The 19,645-nt window shown below is 51.5% G+C and overlaps 6 protein-coding genes across 6 annotated transcripts; 4 read left to right on the top strand and 2 right to left on the bottom strand.

Moving 5' to 3' along the window:
* Positions 1 to 1,481: 1,481 nt before the first annotated feature.
* BDQ94DRAFT_169430 (transcription factor domain-containing protein) lies at positions 1,482 to 8,161 on the top strand (the record flags this gene model as incomplete). The annotated part of the gene is made up of 5 exons (XM_026771291.1): positions 1,482 to 1,876; positions 1,941 to 2,052; positions 2,130 to 2,839; positions 2,900 to 4,339; positions 4,837 to 8,161. 5 exons carry the CDS (start codon positions 1,482 to 1,484, stop codon positions 8,159 to 8,161), a joined length of 5,982 nt encoding a protein of 1,993 aa, XP_026627520.1.
* Positions 8,162 to 8,854: 693 nt separating this feature from the next.
* On the bottom strand, positions 8,855 to 11,156 carry BDQ94DRAFT_158902 (kinetochore-associated Ndc80 complex subunit NDC80; the record flags this gene model as incomplete). The annotated part of the gene is made up of 2 exons (XM_026769012.1): positions 8,855 to 11,050; positions 11,112 to 11,156. The coding sequence occupies 2 exons, from the start codon at positions 11,154 to 11,156 to the stop codon at positions 8,855 to 8,857; spliced, it is 2,241 nt and encodes a 746-aa protein (XP_026627519.1).
* Positions 11,157 to 11,584: 428 nt separating this feature from the next.
* pex14 (putative peroxisomal membrane anchor protein (Pex14)) lies at positions 11,585 to 13,247 on the top strand. Its single transcript, XM_026765860.1, has 5 exons — positions 11,585 to 11,743; positions 11,818 to 11,824; positions 11,884 to 12,136; positions 12,193 to 12,277; positions 12,337 to 13,247. The coding sequence occupies exons 1-5, from the start codon at positions 11,714 to 11,716 to the stop codon at positions 13,072 to 13,074; spliced, it is 1,113 nt and encodes a 370-aa protein (XP_026627518.1). The 5' UTR covers positions 11,585 to 11,713; the 3' UTR covers positions 13,075 to 13,247.
* Positions 13,248 to 13,291: 44 nt separating this feature from the next.
* Positions 13,292 to 14,909, top strand: BDQ94DRAFT_141588 (uncharacterized protein). The gene is made up of 3 exons (XM_026765859.1): positions 13,292 to 13,928; positions 13,998 to 14,281; positions 14,373 to 14,909. The coding sequence occupies exons 1-3, from the start codon at positions 13,480 to 13,482 to the stop codon at positions 14,810 to 14,812; spliced, it is 1,173 nt and encodes a 390-aa protein (XP_026627517.1). The 5' UTR covers positions 13,292 to 13,479; the 3' UTR covers positions 14,813 to 14,909.
* A 111-nt stretch (positions 14,910 to 15,020) lies between these two features.
* Positions 15,021 to 15,615, top strand: BDQ94DRAFT_158901 (uncharacterized protein; the record flags this gene model as incomplete). The annotated part of the gene is made up of 2 exons (XM_026769011.1): positions 15,021 to 15,229; positions 15,282 to 15,615. The coding sequence occupies 2 exons, from the start codon at positions 15,021 to 15,023 to the stop codon at positions 15,613 to 15,615; spliced, it is 543 nt and encodes a 180-aa protein (XP_026627516.1).
* Positions 15,616 to 17,951: 2,336 nt separating this feature from the next.
* BDQ94DRAFT_141585 (uncharacterized protein) lies at positions 17,952 to 19,176 on the bottom strand. The gene is made up of 2 exons (XM_026765858.1): positions 18,320 to 19,176; positions 17,952 to 18,257 (listed from the first exon to the last, which is right to left on the bottom strand). Exon 1 carries the CDS (start codon positions 18,952 to 18,954, stop codon positions 18,400 to 18,402), a length of 555 nt encoding a protein of 184 aa, XP_026627515.1. The 5' UTR covers positions 18,955 to 19,176; the 3' UTR covers positions 17,952 to 18,257; positions 18,320 to 18,399.
* Positions 19,177 to 19,645: the final 469 nt, after the last annotated feature.

The raw sequence follows: 19,645 nt of genomic DNA, 5'->3' as shown, positions 1-19,645 counted from the left end.
TGTTCCCTTTCGGGGTGTCTACAACCAAACAGACTCCTTTCATCTCCACTCCCGCTGTGGCCGGTCTGTTGAGCCGGCTACTCACCTACACCACCTTGATACTCCGTTTGACCTAATCTTGTACAGTTCCTATTTGTTTAATGCCCGTTTCGCATCTTGTTTTGACCGCCATTTTCGGCGAGGCTCTCGCGCCTGCCGCGCCTGTACATATATACTCTTTACCTCTTTTCTTCCCTCATTCTCTGACCGTCTTGATTTTTTATTATATCCCCTGGCTGGCTGTGATGTATCTGATTGATCGTTTCCTGGGGGTTTGAATTTGCAAGTTCTTCTCAAATGATGGGCATGGAGAGACGGAGCCCGAAGCAGTTGATGATGAAAACGGCCGAAGGAAGAAGAGGACCAGGGAGAAAGAAAACTGGGATATGCTTGATGTCTGACTATGTATGCTTAGCGCCTGTGGCCTTTGAATCCAAAAATTCCCCGCAAGGGTTAGATCTGACGAGAACCGATGTGATTGTTCATTCTCTGTGCTTTGTAGATGGGAGTAGCTCCTTGATCCTCGTATGCCTCTCGGTATAGTAAGCAGTAGTTAGGTGAACGTCCGCTGTGTCTGATGGACGCACGGCCTCCCGCGCCCTGGGAAATGTGGATGACCGGATCCTTCCTAGAATGTGGGGGTCCTGGTGTGACTGCAGGAACGAGGCATGCCAATGTAGCGGATCTGGTAGAAAGCGAAAACGCCCGACCTATGAGAAGAGATGTAGCACCATGGCCGAATTCTCCTGTGTGTGTTATAGAAGGAGTCGAGATGCTGGGATGGTGGATACCTCAGGCACTCTCAGGGACTGGGCTGCGATGACGTCACAGAGCACTACTGAGTCAGCTGGGCGGTGGGTGGATTTGGAAGGTTCTGGTTGGTTGGCGGGCAGTGTGAAGGGGACAAAGTACTTTGTTGGAATGATCAAGTGGGAGTCGGTCTGGAGTGGTCGGTCGTATCTAGTATCTGCTAGTTGAAAGTCATAGTAGTCTTTATCCCGCCGCACGCCCCTCTTCATCCCGAATTCATCTGGCACTTCTGACTCCAGACTTTCCCCCCCATTTTCGTGCTTCACTGCATTCCTATCCTCCTCAGGGCCCATTGAATACCCCATTTCCTTTATCGATCCACACGCGACCTTATTTCTGCGTCTGGTCTTCTGTCCTTTGATCCCGGTTCAGAAGCCCGGTTCGCACTCCGTTCCCCGCGACATCATGCTTCAAACTTTGACTGGATCTTTTTCATACGTCCGCCTGAAGTATTGACCGGCGTGATTCATCGCCTTCCAAATCGCAAAATACATCCAACCAATTCTTATCCAAAAATTCTTATCCGGGATCCAGCAAATACCACGTGACCGGCTCTCAAATCTCTCTGCGATTCGACTGGTGTGCTGTGGCGTTGCCCCTCCAGGAACCATCTATCGTTGGAGAAAAAGACCATGGAGACGCCTGGGTTTTCCCAGCCTGGCGAAGGCCTGTCGCAGGGCGATATTCCCCTTCGTCCTCACACAGAGGGTCCGTCCATCGTCGTTCCTACCGCGCATCCGCCGGCTCTCCCGGGCACTTCGTCGCATAACCCTCAGAAACCCAGATTGGCCACCCGTCCCGCGTATGCCGAGAAGAAACAGCTTCTGTCCTCTGGGAGCAGCAAAGTCGCCATTCCGCGACAGCGATCGACTGCAGCCCCACGCTATACTAGACGAGTCCCGCTGGCCTGTGAGTCGTGTAGGCAACGGAAGACAAAATGTAGCGGTGACACGCCGGTGTGTCGGCAGTGCAAGGAATTGAGGATAAGCTGTCGGTATCCGGTTTCCTGGCGGGAGCGGACGAAAGGGTATGTTGGTCGTTGTTCTGTTGCCTCGGTACTGAGGGAAGGAAATCGATACTGACGTCCTTAGGAAATTGGATAAACTTGCTGTGAGGGTCACGGACTATGAGAATCTACTGCGAGATCTTGGCCCTCTTGTCGATGGTCGGGCTGCCGAGCGTATTAGGACGGTGTTGGAAAAGGTTAGAGATACCCCGATCTTGACGCTCGACGAAACGAATGTCAATGCTAGTCCGGCGGAGTCACTAACCCCCGCCAGCACTCCGATAGCGGTAGCGGCGAAAACACTCAGTCCAGCTCGGTAACACCCCAGGACGAGGACAATGATGATGAGGTGACTTCGCCTTCGTCCATCGGGTCTCTGGATGCGATTGATCGGGTCGAGGAAGATGTGAACCGCACTCCGAGTTCCAGAGCGACTGGTTATATGGGAAAGAATTCCGAAGTCACTTGGATGCAGCGGGTACGCATGGAGGCCGAGCATCGTGCTCGCAAGCTGCCGGGCCCCTATGAGGCAGAGGATGAGGGCGAATTTGCCATTCACTCCGTCAACTATCATCTAGACGACATGGATATCTCCGTACCAGGTCCTGTTCATGTGTACTGGATGCCACCGCGCAAGGTGGCAGATAAGCTCTTCGAAGACTACCTTGATACGGTGCACCCATTCTATCCCATCATCAGCCGGACCCTCTTCCGGGCGCAATACAAGACATTCTTCGAGAGTGCCGCACGACCAGGGGACAAGTGGTTGGCGATTCTGAACTTGATTTTCGCCATTTCCGCCAAGCATGCCCATCTCACGCGGGCCCCGTGGCGCGGTGATGAGAATGACCATTTGGTGTATCTCACACGGGCTCGGATTTTGAGTATGAACGGCGATGTGCTCTTTAGTCACCCTGATCTCCAGCAGGTGCAGGTCGAAGGCCTGATCGCCTACTACCTACTTGCGTCAGATCAGATCAACCGGTAAGCATTTCTAGACAATTATGTAGCCATATGTGTTTGCGCTAACCTGATGCTCGATAGAGCTTGGCGAATCGCTGCCTTGGCCGTTCGTTCCGCAGTCACTCTCGGATTGAACATGAAGAACACCAGCGAGGGCACAGCCAACATCTCCAAGGAGGCACGTTATAGGGTGTGGTGGTGTTTATACACATTTGAGCACATGCTGGGCATCATGACTGGCCGAGCTACGACCATTACCGACGGTATCTGTACTACACCGTTCCCTCTCCCTTTTGAGGAAGATCAATTGGTGGAAGCTGTAGCGACCAAGCTCTTGAATGAACCCGAATTACGTCAAGAGCACATCGATTCAGCACTTGCCTGCATTTCTGTGCGGCAAATGCCATCTAATCCAAAAGGGGGCCGGAACGCTCAGACGACAGATAAACCGCGTGATCCGGCATGGCTGAGAAGTCTTCCGCCCTCAAGTGCTCTTGGATTCCTTTACTACGTCGACCTTGCAGTTATTTCGCAGGAAATAGTCAACCGTGTGTACTCGCTGGATTGTATTTCCATTCCATGGGGCCACATTGAGAACCGCATTGGTGAGCTGCGAGCCCGCACTGACGTGTGGTACGCCAATCTTCATGAGTCTTATGACTTCACTCGACGGGAAGAAGACCAGCCAGCAGCTACCCTGCGGGGCAAGCTCTTCCTCGCCTTCCACTACTACAGCGCGCGCATTACGCTAGGACGACCGTGTTTATGTCGTCGTGACGCCCGACAGACGGCGTCCAACAAGAAGGAGACATTCAGCCATGAGATGGCGGTGATCACTCTAGAATCTGCCCGACGGATGCTCGACTTGATTCCTGATGTGCCTGACGCTGTTCGTCTCTATGATGTCTGCCCGTGGTGGTGCATTCTGCACTATCTTATGCAGACAACGACCGTGCTGCTGCTGGAGTTGTCGTTTGGCAGCATTCATATGCCGGATGAGGAGGCCAACTTCCTACAAGCTGCCAAAAAAGCCATTCGCTGGCTCTTCGCCATGTCCGAGAACAGTCTTGCATCCCGACGCGCATGGGAGTTATGCTATGGCAGCCTCCGGCAGATTGCTGCCGGTATGAGCTACGACATTAGTGACTTGCCCGCGTATGGCTTTGAGACTCAGCCCCAGGCCCAAGCTCAGGGCCAGGCGCTCAACGGTACACAACATGATTACTTGAGCCATCTGGAAGAGACCATGCATGCGGGACCGACTTTCTACAACCCCGCGGCGGCAGATATGAGCAATTCAGCGTCAGCTTCTTCCAGTATGGCTCAGCAACCCAGCATGCTGTTCGCTCAGACCGAACAACCCCTCCAGGGCTTGGCAATGTCAGCTCCTAACCCGTTTCCCACGAATCCGGAGTTGAGCTCTGGTTCTGGGGATTCGTACTTTCCGTACGATCCGATCAGTGGGGTATTCATCCGCTCATTCTTCCCTTCGTCTACTGACGAGGAACCATGGGGTGGAGCGTGAGTGTCCTTGGTTGCTTGCTCGGAGAGCGCAACCTTGCCATTCGTTGTGGTTATTTTGCGCCTCATGATTGTTGTCATTCCCATTCTGTGCGGGCCAGCGATGCTCTATACCTCTTGTCTATTGGGATTGACTCTCAAGTCTTTTTTTATTCTCTTCTTTTCTTTATTTTACCATTCTATTGAAAGTATGTTTATATTGCATGTATTTCTATCTACGTCTACGATATCACGCAGGGCTACTGGTGTTTTATAGGGTGTGATGGATAGAATGGGATGATACAGGCTGGAATTGGCTGCTACTGCAACGATACACGAGATGGGATAGAGGTGACCGGAGCTTTAGGGTCTATTTTGTTTTGTTTTTGTATAGGATGGTAGTTAATTGTGCACTGAAATACAATGGACCTCATCTTTGCTATCCTATAAATTCCACACCCACTCAGTCGATCTAGACCATGATATGAATATGCAATGCTCTGATTGGCGGGCCGCAGCACGCTGACTCAGCAAGATGAATTTCCCCGGCGAAGCTTTTCTTTTCGGCGGCGAAGAAACACATCCAAAGCTTTCGCTTCCCTCCAACAGCTGCCTCCCCCAGTCGCTGGTTATCGCCAGGCACACGCCTTGTCCGCTCAAATTGAGGAATGCCGACCCGTCTCAACGATTAGACATGCGCCACAGAACGTCCGTCCGACGGTCACATCGAGATTTGGATTTCCTCCGCCCGCAGGTCTCCTCCGCTACCTCCGTCGTGTCATGAAAAGGTGCCTGAGTCCAGCTCGTCTGCCGTGCCTGGACCGCGGGTCTTCCTTCGTCCTCCACCCTTCGATCCTCCGTCGTCTCGCCCCCCGTCACGTCGCGCTCACCAGCCGGGGACCTCTCCCCGATAGGCGACGACAATGGAGTCGCCAGTTCTCCGTCGGGGCCGGTCCTCCGATCAATCGCCAATCGCTGCAAGACTATGTTAGGCTGGAAATGAAGAGATGTCCTGTTGCAGGACCAGATCAGAGTAACCCGGAGGCTTGGATTGCGCGGCTGGACCAGTACCTGCCGCCTTCGTTGCGGAGAGACACCAACGGTCATACAAACAATGACGATGTTCTGGATGACGCAGCAATTCGGACCGATGCGGCTTATTTTGCGCAGACGATTGAATTGGCTAACTTGCTGCTGCATGCGCGGGATTCCGGGAAGATTGATTTGCTTGCGTATGTTGGTTTCCGGTTGAATAATTGGCCCGCTGTGCAGTTCTTGATTAATCGCCTGCTTGATGCGGCGGACTCTCTTAAGGAGGTCACGCTTCCTTCCCGGCCTTTGTCTAGCTATGACTGGGGTCTGGGGCAGGGGCTCTCGCTGGATGAGCTTACGGATAGGTCTGAGCCGCAGGCTCCGAAAATCCCGCAGGCTTCGAACGGGCTGACGGCGTCGGATATGACGAGCTTGGATGCTTTTACAGAGCGACCGTATGCTGATGACCATTCGAAACGATTTATGGCTGAGGTGTGGCAGAGTTTGGGGTCTATTGTGCTGGATGCTGCTGATGCCTCGCCTAACGAGGCGAAGCTGGCTATGTCTCATGTGTTCCAGGTTCTAGCTCGACTGCACCACTCCGATGCCATCTCCGATAGGGTCTACAAGTATGTCCCGCCGGACAGCTACCAAGCTACATTCCGACCTCCGGGAATGCATCTGCTTTCTTCTCATATTATGAGTGTCCTGTCCGACGCCGCGTGGCTGGTTCATGAAGCGGAGGTTGCTGCTAAAGCGGCTGCTGCTGGCGAGGATTCGCCTTATCTTCCATTCAAAATGGGAGTTCGTGAGCTTGGGCCCGAGGTTTGGCTGGAGTTTATCCTCTGGTGCTGTGTGGAACATGGCCACATCGAGGAGGGAGTATGGCTCATTGATCGAATGACAAGCAAGACAGGAGACCAGGCCTGGAAATTCCAGAGCTGGAAGCCCCTACTCGATGACTCCGGGTCGGTCTGGCAGACCAAAGTCGATCAGGAAGAGACTTGGCGACAACCCGGCCACCAGGAACGCTCTACGATGCTGCGAAAGCGGCATAGCCCGACGCCCTTCCACGGACTGGGAAAGCGAACCATGAGCACTGAAGTGGCCGCGGCCTTGCTGGATAGCCTTCCCAACCAGGTATATCTAGGTCTCGGTTTCAGAGGTATGTCGCCGAGCGCCCTCTTACGCTATGCATCCAGTCTCAAGTTCGCAATTGCCCCGTCAACGGACGACGGGAAATTATTGCCTACGCGCAGAACGTCGAACTGGTTCGCTGTGCGAGTTATGGAATCGGGAGGCCTCAAGCCGGAAGCCGACCCCCGGACATTCGAAGACTTCCTCAGGATCACGCCGTGCGTCGTTCCGCCCTGGGACACCGACCTTTACCACGTCAATGAAGATGCTTTGACCCGAATGAGTCGGTCACAGCTGTACGACGACACTGCCGCCTTGGTCGGCCTGATCGAGTACAACATCCGGTTTTACTCGTCGGAGCGCTTCTGCGGTGACGCTCTGAACGCATTCTCCTGGCTGCAAGCCATCGTTGACAGCAGCAAGATGCAGCGCATCGACGAGTTCTTCTCTTCGCGCGTCGACCGACCTGGCGTCGTTCTCCCTACCCTTGAACTTGATGATCTGGACTCCACGGAACCCTTCGAATCATCCATGCCGCAATTATCCAGCGTCACCTTGGCCGAGCTCATTGATCTAGTCACCGTATCGCGCGCATTCACATTCGGCAACTGGCTCTTCTACTCCGACGATATCGACGGCCCCCCAGTCTCGCCCCGCGCCTACGGCGACCAAGCCCTAGCACCATCCATCATCCGCTACGCCACAGCCACCAGGAACGCCGCCCTCTGCGACGCCGTCGTCCAGTCCCTCTCCCAACCCCTCTCCTCCAACACCCTCCGCGCACTCCTCAACTCCCGCATCGCCCTGCACCAATGGGACGCGGTCACCAAACTCTTCGAATACCTCCGCGACTACCGCGCCAAATCCTGGGGCCAGAGCAACGCCACCGCCCTCGCCGCGGAGATCATCCGTCTCGAGCACACCATCTACCGGCAACAACCACCCCCAGACCCCTCAACCCTACAAGAAACCACCACCTCCCTCACCCGCGCCAAGGAGCTCCTCTCCCGCCTCCTCAAGGGCACCTACAACGAACCCAACCACATCGCCACCTCCCGCTTCCAAGAACGCGCCATCTCCGGCCTCTACAACATCTTCCTCTCTATCCCAGGCACCCTCCACGACCTCGCTGCCTCCATCACCAACTCCTCTAACAGCAACAAATTCTCCACCCCCCGCAACGCCATCCCCTATATCCCGGCAACAGCCTTCCACACCCTCCTCTCCGCCATCGTCGACACCCGCGGCAGCGCCGCCGGCCAACGCTTCTACGACAAATGGTGTCTCGACACGAAGTCCCCGACCTCACGCCGTCTCCAAGAAGGTGGCATCGTCCGATTCTATCTCGGCAAGGAGCGGAACCTCGCGAAGGGCGATCCGCACTTCGATGCCAGATACTTCAAGCGCGCGAGGGAGAAGGCCACGATGCCGAATCCCACGACTGTGAGGATTATTGCCCAGGCTGCTGTAGCGGAGTTTCATGAACATGAAGCTGAGGGTAAGGGAGCTGTGAACCCGGCTGAAGATGTGTTGAGTTTCTGTATCAAGAGGTTTGAGGCCTTTGGGATGCGGAGACGCGAGATTAATCGCGAGGTTGGAGGGATACTGTATAGGAGACGAAGGGAGGGGGACAAGTTGAGGAGGGAGATGAAGAAGGAGAAGGTGAGGGGGTAGATTTGGGGGTGTGTGAATTGGTAGTCATGGATGTTGTGTGTGTCTGACTGAGCATTTGGGGGGTTATTTTTTTCTCAAAATACCATCTCCTGTTTTGGGGTTATATGTGTGTATTATTTTGGTTTGGGAAGATACTTGGACTGTTTATAGATGAGCGATACTAATAGATTACTGTATTATATTTACTGCATCTGCATTCATGTGCATTTCCTACTAGACTACTATATCATATCATATGATAGTAATATGTACAACAGTTTGATAGAGTTACTTCGGTCATTGCACTACAGATGGAAGCGATTTTTTATAACGGCTGTGAAAGGTATGGCATGTATGTACACCCACATCTAGCAATTATCAACACTATTGGCGCATTTGAACATCAAAGGTATCATAAACAAGATAAAATCCCACGACCGAACAAGCCAAAATACCCATAACTCACAAGTCCAACCACCAAGCTCCCAATAGCGCCCCAGTAGTAGACAACGATACCAGCAGAATGAACAAATGTTTATGACACTGCGACTCCAGTGCATATAGACATGCGTCCTTTCTCTGGCCGGTGAGATTCCGGCAAGATAGTATGAAACACGCCTAATTTCTCGGATTTTTCGAACCAAACTCCTTCCCGCAATCATCAATCATAATACTCGAACCGTCATCGTGGCGCAGAATTCACGGAAATATCAATCAAAGCTCCTCCTCTTCCTCTTCAACTCCCATTTCAATGTCCTCATCTGCAAACTGCATGTCACCACCCAATTCCTGCTCGACCTCGTCGACAACAAAGCTCTCGTAGTCTTCCAGACCTTTTTGAATATGGACCTTGAAGCGGATGACATCGTTCAGCATGCTCTCCACATTTGTGTGTAGCTCCTCACGCAACGCATTTGCGCGGAGGGTCAATTGCTCATACTCAATGTTAGTATTCATCTCGCGCTGCTCCATCAGTTGGACGCTTTCGCCCAACGTGGCTCGCATCTTGGCCAGCTCCTTCTCCATCTTTTCAATCTGTGCATCCGAAGCGAGCTTCTGCGTTGTGGTGACCTCCTTGAGCCGCTCGAATTCCTCTTCAGCGGCACGTGCCTTATGCTCCAAAGCCTCAACCTCGCTTCGCTTCTCGTCCATTGCTTCCTTGATGTTGTCCAGGAGATTGCGTCGTTCCAAGTCATCATCAATGGCACGCTTCCGGCGCTCGTTGATCTCCTTCCGGAGAGCCTGTAGATTGCTGCGCACGATGCCGCGGAGATCGAGGTTGAGCAAGTGTGCTGGGTGATAGCCAGTGAACGGGTCCGCCAATAGTCGATCTCCATCGGTAGAGATTCGGTTCGCTAGACCACCGACCTGAGAGGCGGAGAAATTGCTCTCGTTGACGTTGAGACTAAGTTCGTAATCGTCGCCCTTGGCATTGACAGCTGACGAAGGAATCAAGCTATTCTGGTATCCGAGCGTGTTGTAGACCTTGACGATCTCCTCCAAATCTTCGAGTTTCCTACTAGCCTCGGCCTCCTTTGCCATGACCCGCGCGTGCGTTTCTTCTAACCTATTGACCGTATCGTCAAGATTTCTCTGCAGGCGTTCACGTTCCGTGTTCATACGGTCAATATCCTGGATTGTCAAGCCTTGTTGGTCAACACTGGCCTGAAGCCCAGCCCGCTCCTCTTCGGCGGCTTGCAGGTCATCCTCCGTCTTCTTAAGCTCGTCATCCAGGAATTTGATGCGGGTCTCATATTTCTCGATCTTGCCCTGGACATTCTGGTTGTAGTCCTCAAACTTCCTCTTGTCGTCCTCCAAAATCCTGAAGTGCTTGTCCAGCTTGGCCATGTCCGGAGCGTTCTTCTCCATCTCTTCTATCTGGTCACGTAGCGCTCGGTTTTCGGCTTCCAAAGACTCCATCTCTTGAACATATTTCTCATTTCCTCTTTCAAACTCTTGGGCCATCATTTCGACGTGAGGTACTAGTCTCTTCTCTGCTGTTGCGTCATCCTCATCTTCCCCGCCTTGCAGCCAGTCATGGTAGGCACTTGTAAGGAAACGGAAGATAATCCGGTCGCCGGATACATCGACTCCCATCTCTGCGCAAGCTTCATCGTATTCCCCGAGCAAATATCGATCCATCATCTGGGCCAGTTGCATCAACCAATGCAGCATACCGAGGAATGTCGGCCAGTTCTGGCCTCCCACAGCCGCAATCTGCGACTTCGTGATACCCTTTTCGTAGGGATAACGTAGTTGCTTGAGAATAGGTGGTACCTCCGCATCCATGCTCTTCTGAAACTTGTACCCAGGATCAATGCGATGATACAGCCACTGGAAGATGTAGTTGAAATCTTTTTGAGTGGGAGACCGTAAGGTGTTCTGCCCCAGTGAATGCTTCATCTCAAGCTCAAAGTTGTTATGCGTCAAATATTCCAAGAGTTCTTGTCCAATGCGAGCTTGGAAAGACCTGTCCCTGAGTGGCCGTGGGTCCCTGGGGACACCAGCAACTGACGGGACTTGAGTGAAGAACGAGTGATGACCCATGGCGCCACCCACAGATGGTCGTGAAAAGACACTACTCCTCCGTTGCAATCCTTGCGACCCTGCTGTGCTTTGCGACGACATCGGGCCGGGAGCAAAGCTTGGGCGCCCGACACTAGGACCGTGGAACATATTACTGGAGACGGAGCGTCTGACTGATGAGAGACCGGCATCGGCACCAAAGCCTCCACCAGAAGAAGAACGCTGAAAGTTGGGCTGTTGGGGGCGACTGGCGGAGTTGAGAAGCGACATACGCGTGTGCTGAGAGGTGAAAGGAGGATTCTGGTACCCAATGGAGCTGGTGCGCTTCAAAGCCGAGGAGGGTTGCGGAAGAGCGGAGTAATTTTGGCTACCCATCGCCATAGACTGAGACAGCTAGATTAGTATTATAGAAGAGGGGCAGGCCAGAAGGAAGCAAGGCACATACCTCGCGGGTGCGCCTGATGCTGAACAATCCTGTATCCTGCGACATGATGACGGAAAAAGCCGCGACTGCGGCGGTCAATCTCAACCCTAGCGAGCGCAAACTCTTGAAAAACGGTTAAATTGCAACGGGCATGCGATCTGTACCAAAATCGATATATCCAGAAGAGGCGCGACACCAAGTTGGCGATGGAGGCGCAATAGGAGGTGGGAGAGTTGTGGATGGCAGTAGCAACCGAGCGGGCCAGCAATAATCATAATAATCAAAGTAAACAAGACATGCCACTTTCTCTTGTCCCAACACAGTAGGCGGTGATATCGAGGGAACGACTTGCCGGATTGGGGCACGCGCTATCACGAGACTCTGGGGAAGTCACGGGAATCTCCGCCGCGGTACGAAACCAGAACCACGTAAATTACCAGCGCTACTTCCGAGGTCCATCTGATTTGGGAAGTGCCGCTCCATCGCCTCCTCATCTTGTGTCTCTCTCTCCCCTTCTCCTCATTGTCCCTTTTCCTTAGATTCCTCCCCCAACGCTCCTCCTCGCTAAGAATAACCCTGATTCCACCCAGTTAGAGCTATCGCTCCTGGGAAAGTTGCCCATCATGGTTCGCGAGGAGCTTATCTCCTCTGCTGTAAGTGTTGCCTTTATCTGTGACTGATATTCTGTTACCGGAATCGGAGCTGATCCTCACGCTCGATCGTTTAGGTCACCTGTATGTGCTCAACACATCCATTACCGTGTTGATTCTGTACTCGTCTAATACTTCTGCAGTCCTCCAAGATCCGTCTGTCGCCGCCTCGCCAATTGAGAAGCGAGTCGCATTCCTCCAGTCAAAGAACCTGACTAAAGAAGAGATCGATGTTGCGCTTGCCCGAGCAGGTGAAGATCCGTCCACAGCAGCTGCCGCTGTAACCGCATCATCTGGTTACCAATCAGCCCCTCAACAAGCTGTCTACCGACCTCCTCCTCCACCTGCTGCAGGCTATGGATATCCTCCCTATGGTCAATGGCAGGCTCCGCCAGAGTGAGTCTCGATTCTTGCCCATTTTATACTGTATTCGACTAATTTTGCTTCGCAAGGCCTCCGAAGCGGGACTGGCGTGACTGGTTCATTATGGCTACGGTGATGGGAGGAGTAGGTTACGGACTCTACACGATCACCAAGGTCGGTGTCTCAATACGCACTCTGCTCAATCAAGTGAAAACATGCTGACATGCTTTAAGCGCTACATTTCGCCCTTAATCGCACCTCCCACTCCACCCCAGCTAGAACAAGACAAAGAACACATTGATGAGCAATTCAATCGCGCATTTGCCCTGATCGAACAGCTGTCCACAGATACAGCCGCACTGAAGTCGGCGGAGGAGACGCGCACAGAACGGCTAGATACCGCCCTTCGCGAGGTAGAGAACCTCGTTTCTGACATGAAGAACGCCTCGCGACGGAGGGACGACGAGACCCGTCGTATCAGCGACGAAGTCAAGTCGCTGAAGGATGCCATCCCCAAGGCGCTGGAAGGTGCTCGGGAAGGCAACGAGACACGGTTGAAGGAGCTTGGAGCTGAATTGAAGAGCCTGAAGGTCTTGCTGGGCAATAGACTTGGTGGCAGCGGCAACAACGCCACCTCTCCTGCCCCTGGACGGTTCAGCGGTATGAACATCCCAACTGCTTCTCGGCCTGCGGAGGAAACAACTCCCGCCGCGGCGGCCCCGGTCAATGGTACGCCCGCCGCGCCAGCATCAACTGAGCAGCCCTCCCAATCGGCACAGCCAACCCCGAGCCCCAGCACCCCCTCGATGAGCAACAGCCCTCTATCGCAGCTGGGCCGCTCTGCTTCCATCCCAGCCTGGCAGATGGCTGCTGCCAACCGCTCCAAGACCGCTTCTCCCTCGACCCCTTCCACCAGCACCCCGGACAACACAACTGGCGCGGCTCCTGAGTCGAGCGCCCCGGCCAGCTGAACGCATACCAGATATACTTCTCCCAGTGATGTGCACTGTCCCAAGCCATGTAATTAGATGGAGGTTATCGAACGAACTTTACGCATGAGATGTCTAGGCGTTTCTGAATGGTGCGGAGGATGTACAATATGTAGCACGTGAAAGTACCATGTCGCAATAAAGACCACCAATAGGTTCCCGATTGTTCACAGACAAAGAAAGTCTCTTATTAAAAGTAATATGGGCCAAGTCCTTTCGATTTCAGAGCACAATGAACCCACAGGGCAGGCCCGCTCTTATCAATCGATAGACATTCCATGATTGACGCCCATCCGCCGCACTCAAAAGCTTGGCATTTCGACGTCAGTCCCATTCACTTTCTCAAGTCTCACCAGCATATTGCACCTTTAGACACCCTCAATTATCATGGACGACCCCCACCCAGAAAGAATCATGTCTACCCGCGACTCCTACTCCCACTCACGCTCTCATCGAGATCGCACCCACTCCCACACCCGCTCACGCACGCGCTCGCGCTCTCCCAATCGCGATCCTACCTCCAGATCCGACAAACATCGCAGCAGCAGACATCACCACCACCATCGCCATCACCATCACCGACACGACCGCCACCGCGACCATGATCGCGATCGCCACCGCCGCGATCGCCATACATCCCGCTCAAAAGATCAACCAGAACCCGCACCAGCAGCCCCTATAGTCCTTCCTTTCAACTCGCGCGAACTCACCAAATATGACCTGGAGCACTATGCCCCTATGTTCGACATGTACCTGGACATCCAGAAGGGGATTATTATGGATGATTTGGCGGAGGATGAGGTGAAAGGGAGGTGGAAGAGCTTTATGAGGAAGTGGTGAGTATATGTACTAGCTACATACTGTTGGAAGGGATGTTACGATAGATGGAATTGACATGGGTACAGGAACCGCGGAGAGTTAGCAGAGGGGTGGTATGACCCTGCTACGTTGGAAAAGGCGAGGACGAACCTTGCGCAAATGCAGGCACAGACGAGTACAAATACTGGTTATCGGGGCGAATCGCAACAGGATGAGCGTAGGGATGAGACTCGGGATAGGGATGTCGAAGGGGAAGACGACGAGGACGACGATGAATACGGTCCGGTGCTTCCCTCTACATCTGGGCGTGGTGGAGGTCCGTCTTCGGGACCTACGATACCTACTATGCAGGATTTGGAGTTGCGGAAGGGTATGTCTCGACTCATCTTTAATGGGGCTCTTTTGTTTGCCAGGTGGTGGTAAAAAGGTCTACTTGATACAGGCTTGCTAACAACAAGCAGAACTAGCAGCAGAAGACGCAATCGCAGCGCGTCAAGACTCGCGCGCCCAATATCGCAGCGAACTGCGCTCACATAAGTCCGAAATCAAATACTTGCAGGAGGAGGTAGCGCCGCGCGCGGAACCGGGGACTCATGAACGGCGCATGGAGAAGCGACAGGAGGCCGCGGCGAGTAATCGCGCCTTTGCGGAGGCGAAGCGTGGGGGATCTCCGGAGGCAGCGCCGGAGGAGGAGTTGATGGGGTCTGGAGAGAATGATTTGGATTCGCTGAAGAAGGCGAGGGAGAGGGAGCAGCGGAAGAAGAATGAGCGGGAGATTCGCAAGGAGGAATTGCTCCGGGCAAGGGCGGCGGAGCGTGAGGAGAGACTGCAACAATATAGACAGAAGGAAGAGGAAACGATTGGATGGTTGAAGACGTTGGCTAAGCAGAGGTTTGGATAGTTTTTCTGTTTTGGTTTATATAGTGCAACGATCGTGCATTGGCTGTAGACGGGACGTCAACGGAATATGACCGCATATCCCTGTCAACCTCTTACCTACTTTTCATCTACAATTGCTGCTGCAGCATCCTTAATCTGCATAGAGGCAGCCATTTCTCATTTGGTCTTGCCACTATTGAGCCATTGATTCTGGTCAACCTGATGATCACATGCTTAACTTGACGTACTTTTGTTTACAGGCAGGGAGACATCATCCAAACCATCCCATGAACGATGAACCGACCTTCATCCGCGCCTCTTGGCCGTCACATTCAACACTATATCAAAGCAACCCTAGAACAGCCATACCGCTCAATCTCAAAAGCAACAACGCTCTACTACAATGCCAGTCCCGCCAGCAGCACCTCCTCTCACACAGGTAGACAATCCCCCCAGCACATCTCAACGCACACTGATCATCACCTCACCAGACTGGAACACCCACGATGTATTCTTCAAAATCACGCGTGGCCGCTTTCTCGTCGACGAAGCCGAGAACCTCCGCATGCGCGAGATCAAATTCGACATGAACGACTCGCCCGTATCGCAGCAGAATGGATGGGGGCCACTCACTGCACCTCTATACAGAAGTATCCCGACGGCATGTTCAATAAGGCCTTTCTCATGTCGATGGACAATGGCCGCGAAGTCGTTGCAAAGGTTCCTAATCCGAATTCTGGAATCCCACGCCTAACTACAGCCAGCGAGGTCGCTACCATGAACTTCGTATATCCTACCACATCTATCAATGCCGGGTCCAGCTAACGCAACTTGATCCTGGGAGGCCAGAAACGTGCTCGGAACACCAGCGCCTCGTATCTACTCATGGAACTCGCATGCAAAATAACACCCAGTTGGAGCTGAGTTCATCATGAAAGCTGCCGGCGTTCCCTTTCTCAGGTATGGGAGACACTGAAATTGGCTCAGAAGCTACAAGTGCTTCTTGCCATGATATGTCTGCAGAAGAAGTGGCTAAGTGTGTCATTCACGCATCATGGCAGCTTGTTCTACGCCAAAGACATACAGCCATCACCACCAGGAGAAGTCGCCCACTACATCAGAATCTTGGGTCGCATGCATTGCAATCTCTGAGTATCATGGACGAAACTGTTCGAGATTAGTTAGCCCAGGCTTTTCAGATGCCTTCGCGTCTTCGAGTATCGATCCTAACAAAGAATACATTAAATTCTTTGACTTCCAAGGTCAATAATAATGATGATACATGAGATCCTCTGCTTTGCAAATCAATCGTGCTTTGACTGTACTCTAGTCCTCCAGGGTCATCTGGCAATCCGCAACAGTAATACCAAAGAGTCTACATTACCAAAGACCAGCTCAGCTTTACAATCCTCCAGCATCACTACGCAAGGAGCGTGGTTCCTAACAAATTCTAAACGCTCAAAAAAGGATCTACTAAAATTTAGCAGGCGCAGAACCAAGCAAACAGAAAAAGCAGCCAAATCCAAAGCTTTCAGGGTATCTTAGCAACAAATCTCCTTCCGACCGACCAAGTCAGAACTCCAACAAGTCAAGTCACCAGAATAACACTCAACAGGTTTGCACCGCCTGCCACCCACCAAATTTATTTCAGCCCAATTCAGTATTAACTACGTTTATCTTAGACTGACAATAACCAGCCGAAAATACCCATCATTCAAAATTCCACCAGCAATAATATCTCATCCTATCACGCAGACTCCGCGTATACAGTCAAGGCTCTGTTATCAATTTTATATGAGTGCGCGAGGGTCAATCACACATACGGGTTTTGAATAACTGATGTTCCGACAACAACGAAGCCTGACCAGATCCACAAATATGTTGATAACATTACGAAAGTGACTATAAGAAGGCAATTTAAATTATTCGCAGGGACAACGCTTTGGCCATAGACAAAGATCTTTATAACTGATGTAATAAAACCATTTATAGAATATTATATTTAAGGGCGCTGCGTTGATCGATCACACAAAGTTACCAACCGCGAAAGAGCCTGCGGACAGATTTACTATGGCAGAAAAGGTCGCAACTAAGAAGTATGGAAGATGCTGGATATGCCTTGGGCGCAGAGAACCAGAAGTCATACCGTGTCTTCTGGAAAAGCCTATTTAAAATGCGGGAAGCCGGCATTGACAAAGTCCTATATTACTGTATTAAAGGGTCCAATAGTTACTGTAGGAGATATCCAAGAACATCGGCAACTCTTCTTTAGATGTAATGATGAACTAGGAGACCTATTATTAATCTTATATTAAGCAATTGGAAACATGGACTTTCAGACTTCTGAAAGGCAACCCAAGACATCTTTTTGATCTTGAAGCCTCTCATGAAGTTGCAGAGAGCCTGGAAGTTCAGAAGTCTTCTTGGAATAATATAAAAAGTAAATGGACCTTTACCGGTGAAGAAGAACGTATTAAAGAGAAGAAATTGTGGGTCTTCTCTAAAGTTTTATGTGTATTTCTTGATAGCCAATTGATATTGGAATCTGGGAGAGATAAGTCTGTATTTATCTTTCTCCTTGTAAAAAGATGGCAGCTCTTTGTTCGTCTGCTCAATTAATCCTGTATATAAGGGAAATTCTTAGGCATATTTACTGGTTAGATTCGTTCTTCTGAGGACTTGAGTGCCATCCATAATATTCTACGTCTAGTTGAAAATCTGTAGCTTGATTACTTATAACTCACCGGCATTATAAACCAAATGCTGGTTGCAGAACCATCAGGTTCTGCAAATGTACGCCTTCAATGGGAAGTTATTGATGATGAAATTGGGGTAGAGAGTTGTACTTCCTGAAAAGTATTTGTAAAGGCTATTGCGCCCATAAATTTATTTGAATCTCTTGTCCGCGTCGCAGCTCACCAGGAGTAGTATGGCCTGTATTCATTCCCTGAGAATGCAAAAAGAGAATTTCTCGAACTTGATGAAACTGACTGAAACAGCATTACCTCATTTTTGTTGCTGTGCATGGACGCTAGTTTTATTCAGGCTTAAGTTGTATCCGTATGCGTGGTCACTCGAATTAACTTTGGCTTAATTGTTTACAATATATTTGATATGTGAATGTATGATCTGCTTTTTTACCTTGATCTTGTGAGAATGGGCTTGCAGAAGAGAGAGAGGAAAAGTTTGCGAGACCCTGCATTGTCGAAGCCTCGGTGTAAGGCCATGGCGGTTACAGAGGCCAAGTCACCCATCAGACACCATGAACGAGAGGAGTCGTCGCCACTGCCACAGGTACTGAAGCTCGATATCATGGTCAACAGCCACAGGACTAGGTTGTCAAATGAACGTGTTTCCGGAGTCCGGAAGAGAACGGACTGGAAGGTTTTGCTTGCTCAGACTGATCACAAGCTCCCGCTAATTGAACGATACAGTGCTGTTCCTCGATCTCTATCGGCTATGCATGGCTATACGTCGCTCTTAGTTTTCTTGGATAAAAAGCAGAGAGCGCTTCATCAATAAGACTGACCCGCGCCCTAAGCACCTGCTCATTGGACGCAAACTACGGAGCCAATCGCCCGAGGCTTGTGCGGAATTCAGGGCTTCACATCAAATTCCAGCTTGCATGATGACTGTCGGCTGCCATCCACCGGCATGGAACTTAGAGGTTAGTAGAAGGTCAAGGAGAATGTTCACCGCTACTTTAACAGTGTTGATCACAAGTGGAACGTCTGGTTTACCCAGAGTGCGCGTCGCGCTGGAAGCGGCCACCTCAACCGCAGAACTCAGAGCAGAAAAGGAGCTGATATGGACGTACGTTATACTTGCTTCTGCGACGTCATGTGGAACGAATTTAGATAAAAACTCTCGAGCAACACACACGAACATGATGCTCAGTAATACCCCCATTAAAGTTTGGAACACCAATAGTGAGTGTGCAAGTCTTAAGCGAGCCCCAAGGGATCGTGCTCCCTTGTCGGCAATTGTAGACCATACTGCGCGCGGCAGGCCTTCATTGATGACTTCTGCAACAGTGCCGATATGCGTGTAGACATCAATCGTGACGACGAGAGAGGCATCAATATTCGCGATCCAGATCTTGACAAGCGTGCCGTAGATGGCTGGAAGGATGAAAGTGGCGGAGCTGAAGAGGAGAGCGCCCATGTAACTAATCAATCAGCGTTTGTTATCACTCCGGGAAGGGACTTACTTCGAACGGTACCACCATCGCTCGCCGAAAGCGCAATTTAGTGATAGGACCTTGGGTGATTCTTATGCAATGTCCGAATGGACAGGATCCGGTCGAACTGAACGTGTATATCCCTTTGGATAGGTGGAGTCTGCGTTTTATGCCATCGGCGGACATACAGTTTACGTCAGGCGAACGATTGGGGAAAGAAGATGGGGTAACTAGTTAGTTGCTAGGCTGAATAATTGTCACACTAGCAGGTGCCAGTACCCGGACCAGTCACGTGCATTTTGGTAACTGGCTATTAATTCTTTGCAGATACCATCCTCTCACCTCTCACCTGGTGGTGATTCACTTCGGATCGGCCTGCCAACTTGAGATCGGACTTTGTGACCGGTCTCTTTTTGGCGTACCCAGTCATGATCTGGATGATATTAAGGGTTCGTTGATACGGGCTAATATGATACATGTCAGGTCTAGTTGGTCTGTGTTGACGGTCGCCCTGTTGAAGACACTAATACCGTGCAATCCTTTTTCAAACAGTGCTATGCCCAATGACGTATCAGATGGCCTGGTATAATAGGATGGAAAGTAGGCTGATTTCCATCAGCTATAGTGAGAATGTAGCTTGTCAACATCAAAGACAGTGGGTTGCGGTGTCGGGGG

This window comes from Aspergillus welwitschiae (assembly GCF_003344945.1).
Source record: "Aspergillus welwitschiae strain CBS 139.54b unplaced genomic scaffold BDQ94scaffold_12, whole genome shotgun sequence".
NCBI classification, from domain to species: Eukaryota; Fungi; Ascomycota; class Eurotiomycetes; order Eurotiales; family Aspergillaceae; genus Aspergillus; species Aspergillus welwitschiae.
This window is presented reverse-complemented; position numbering and strand designations above follow the sequence as displayed.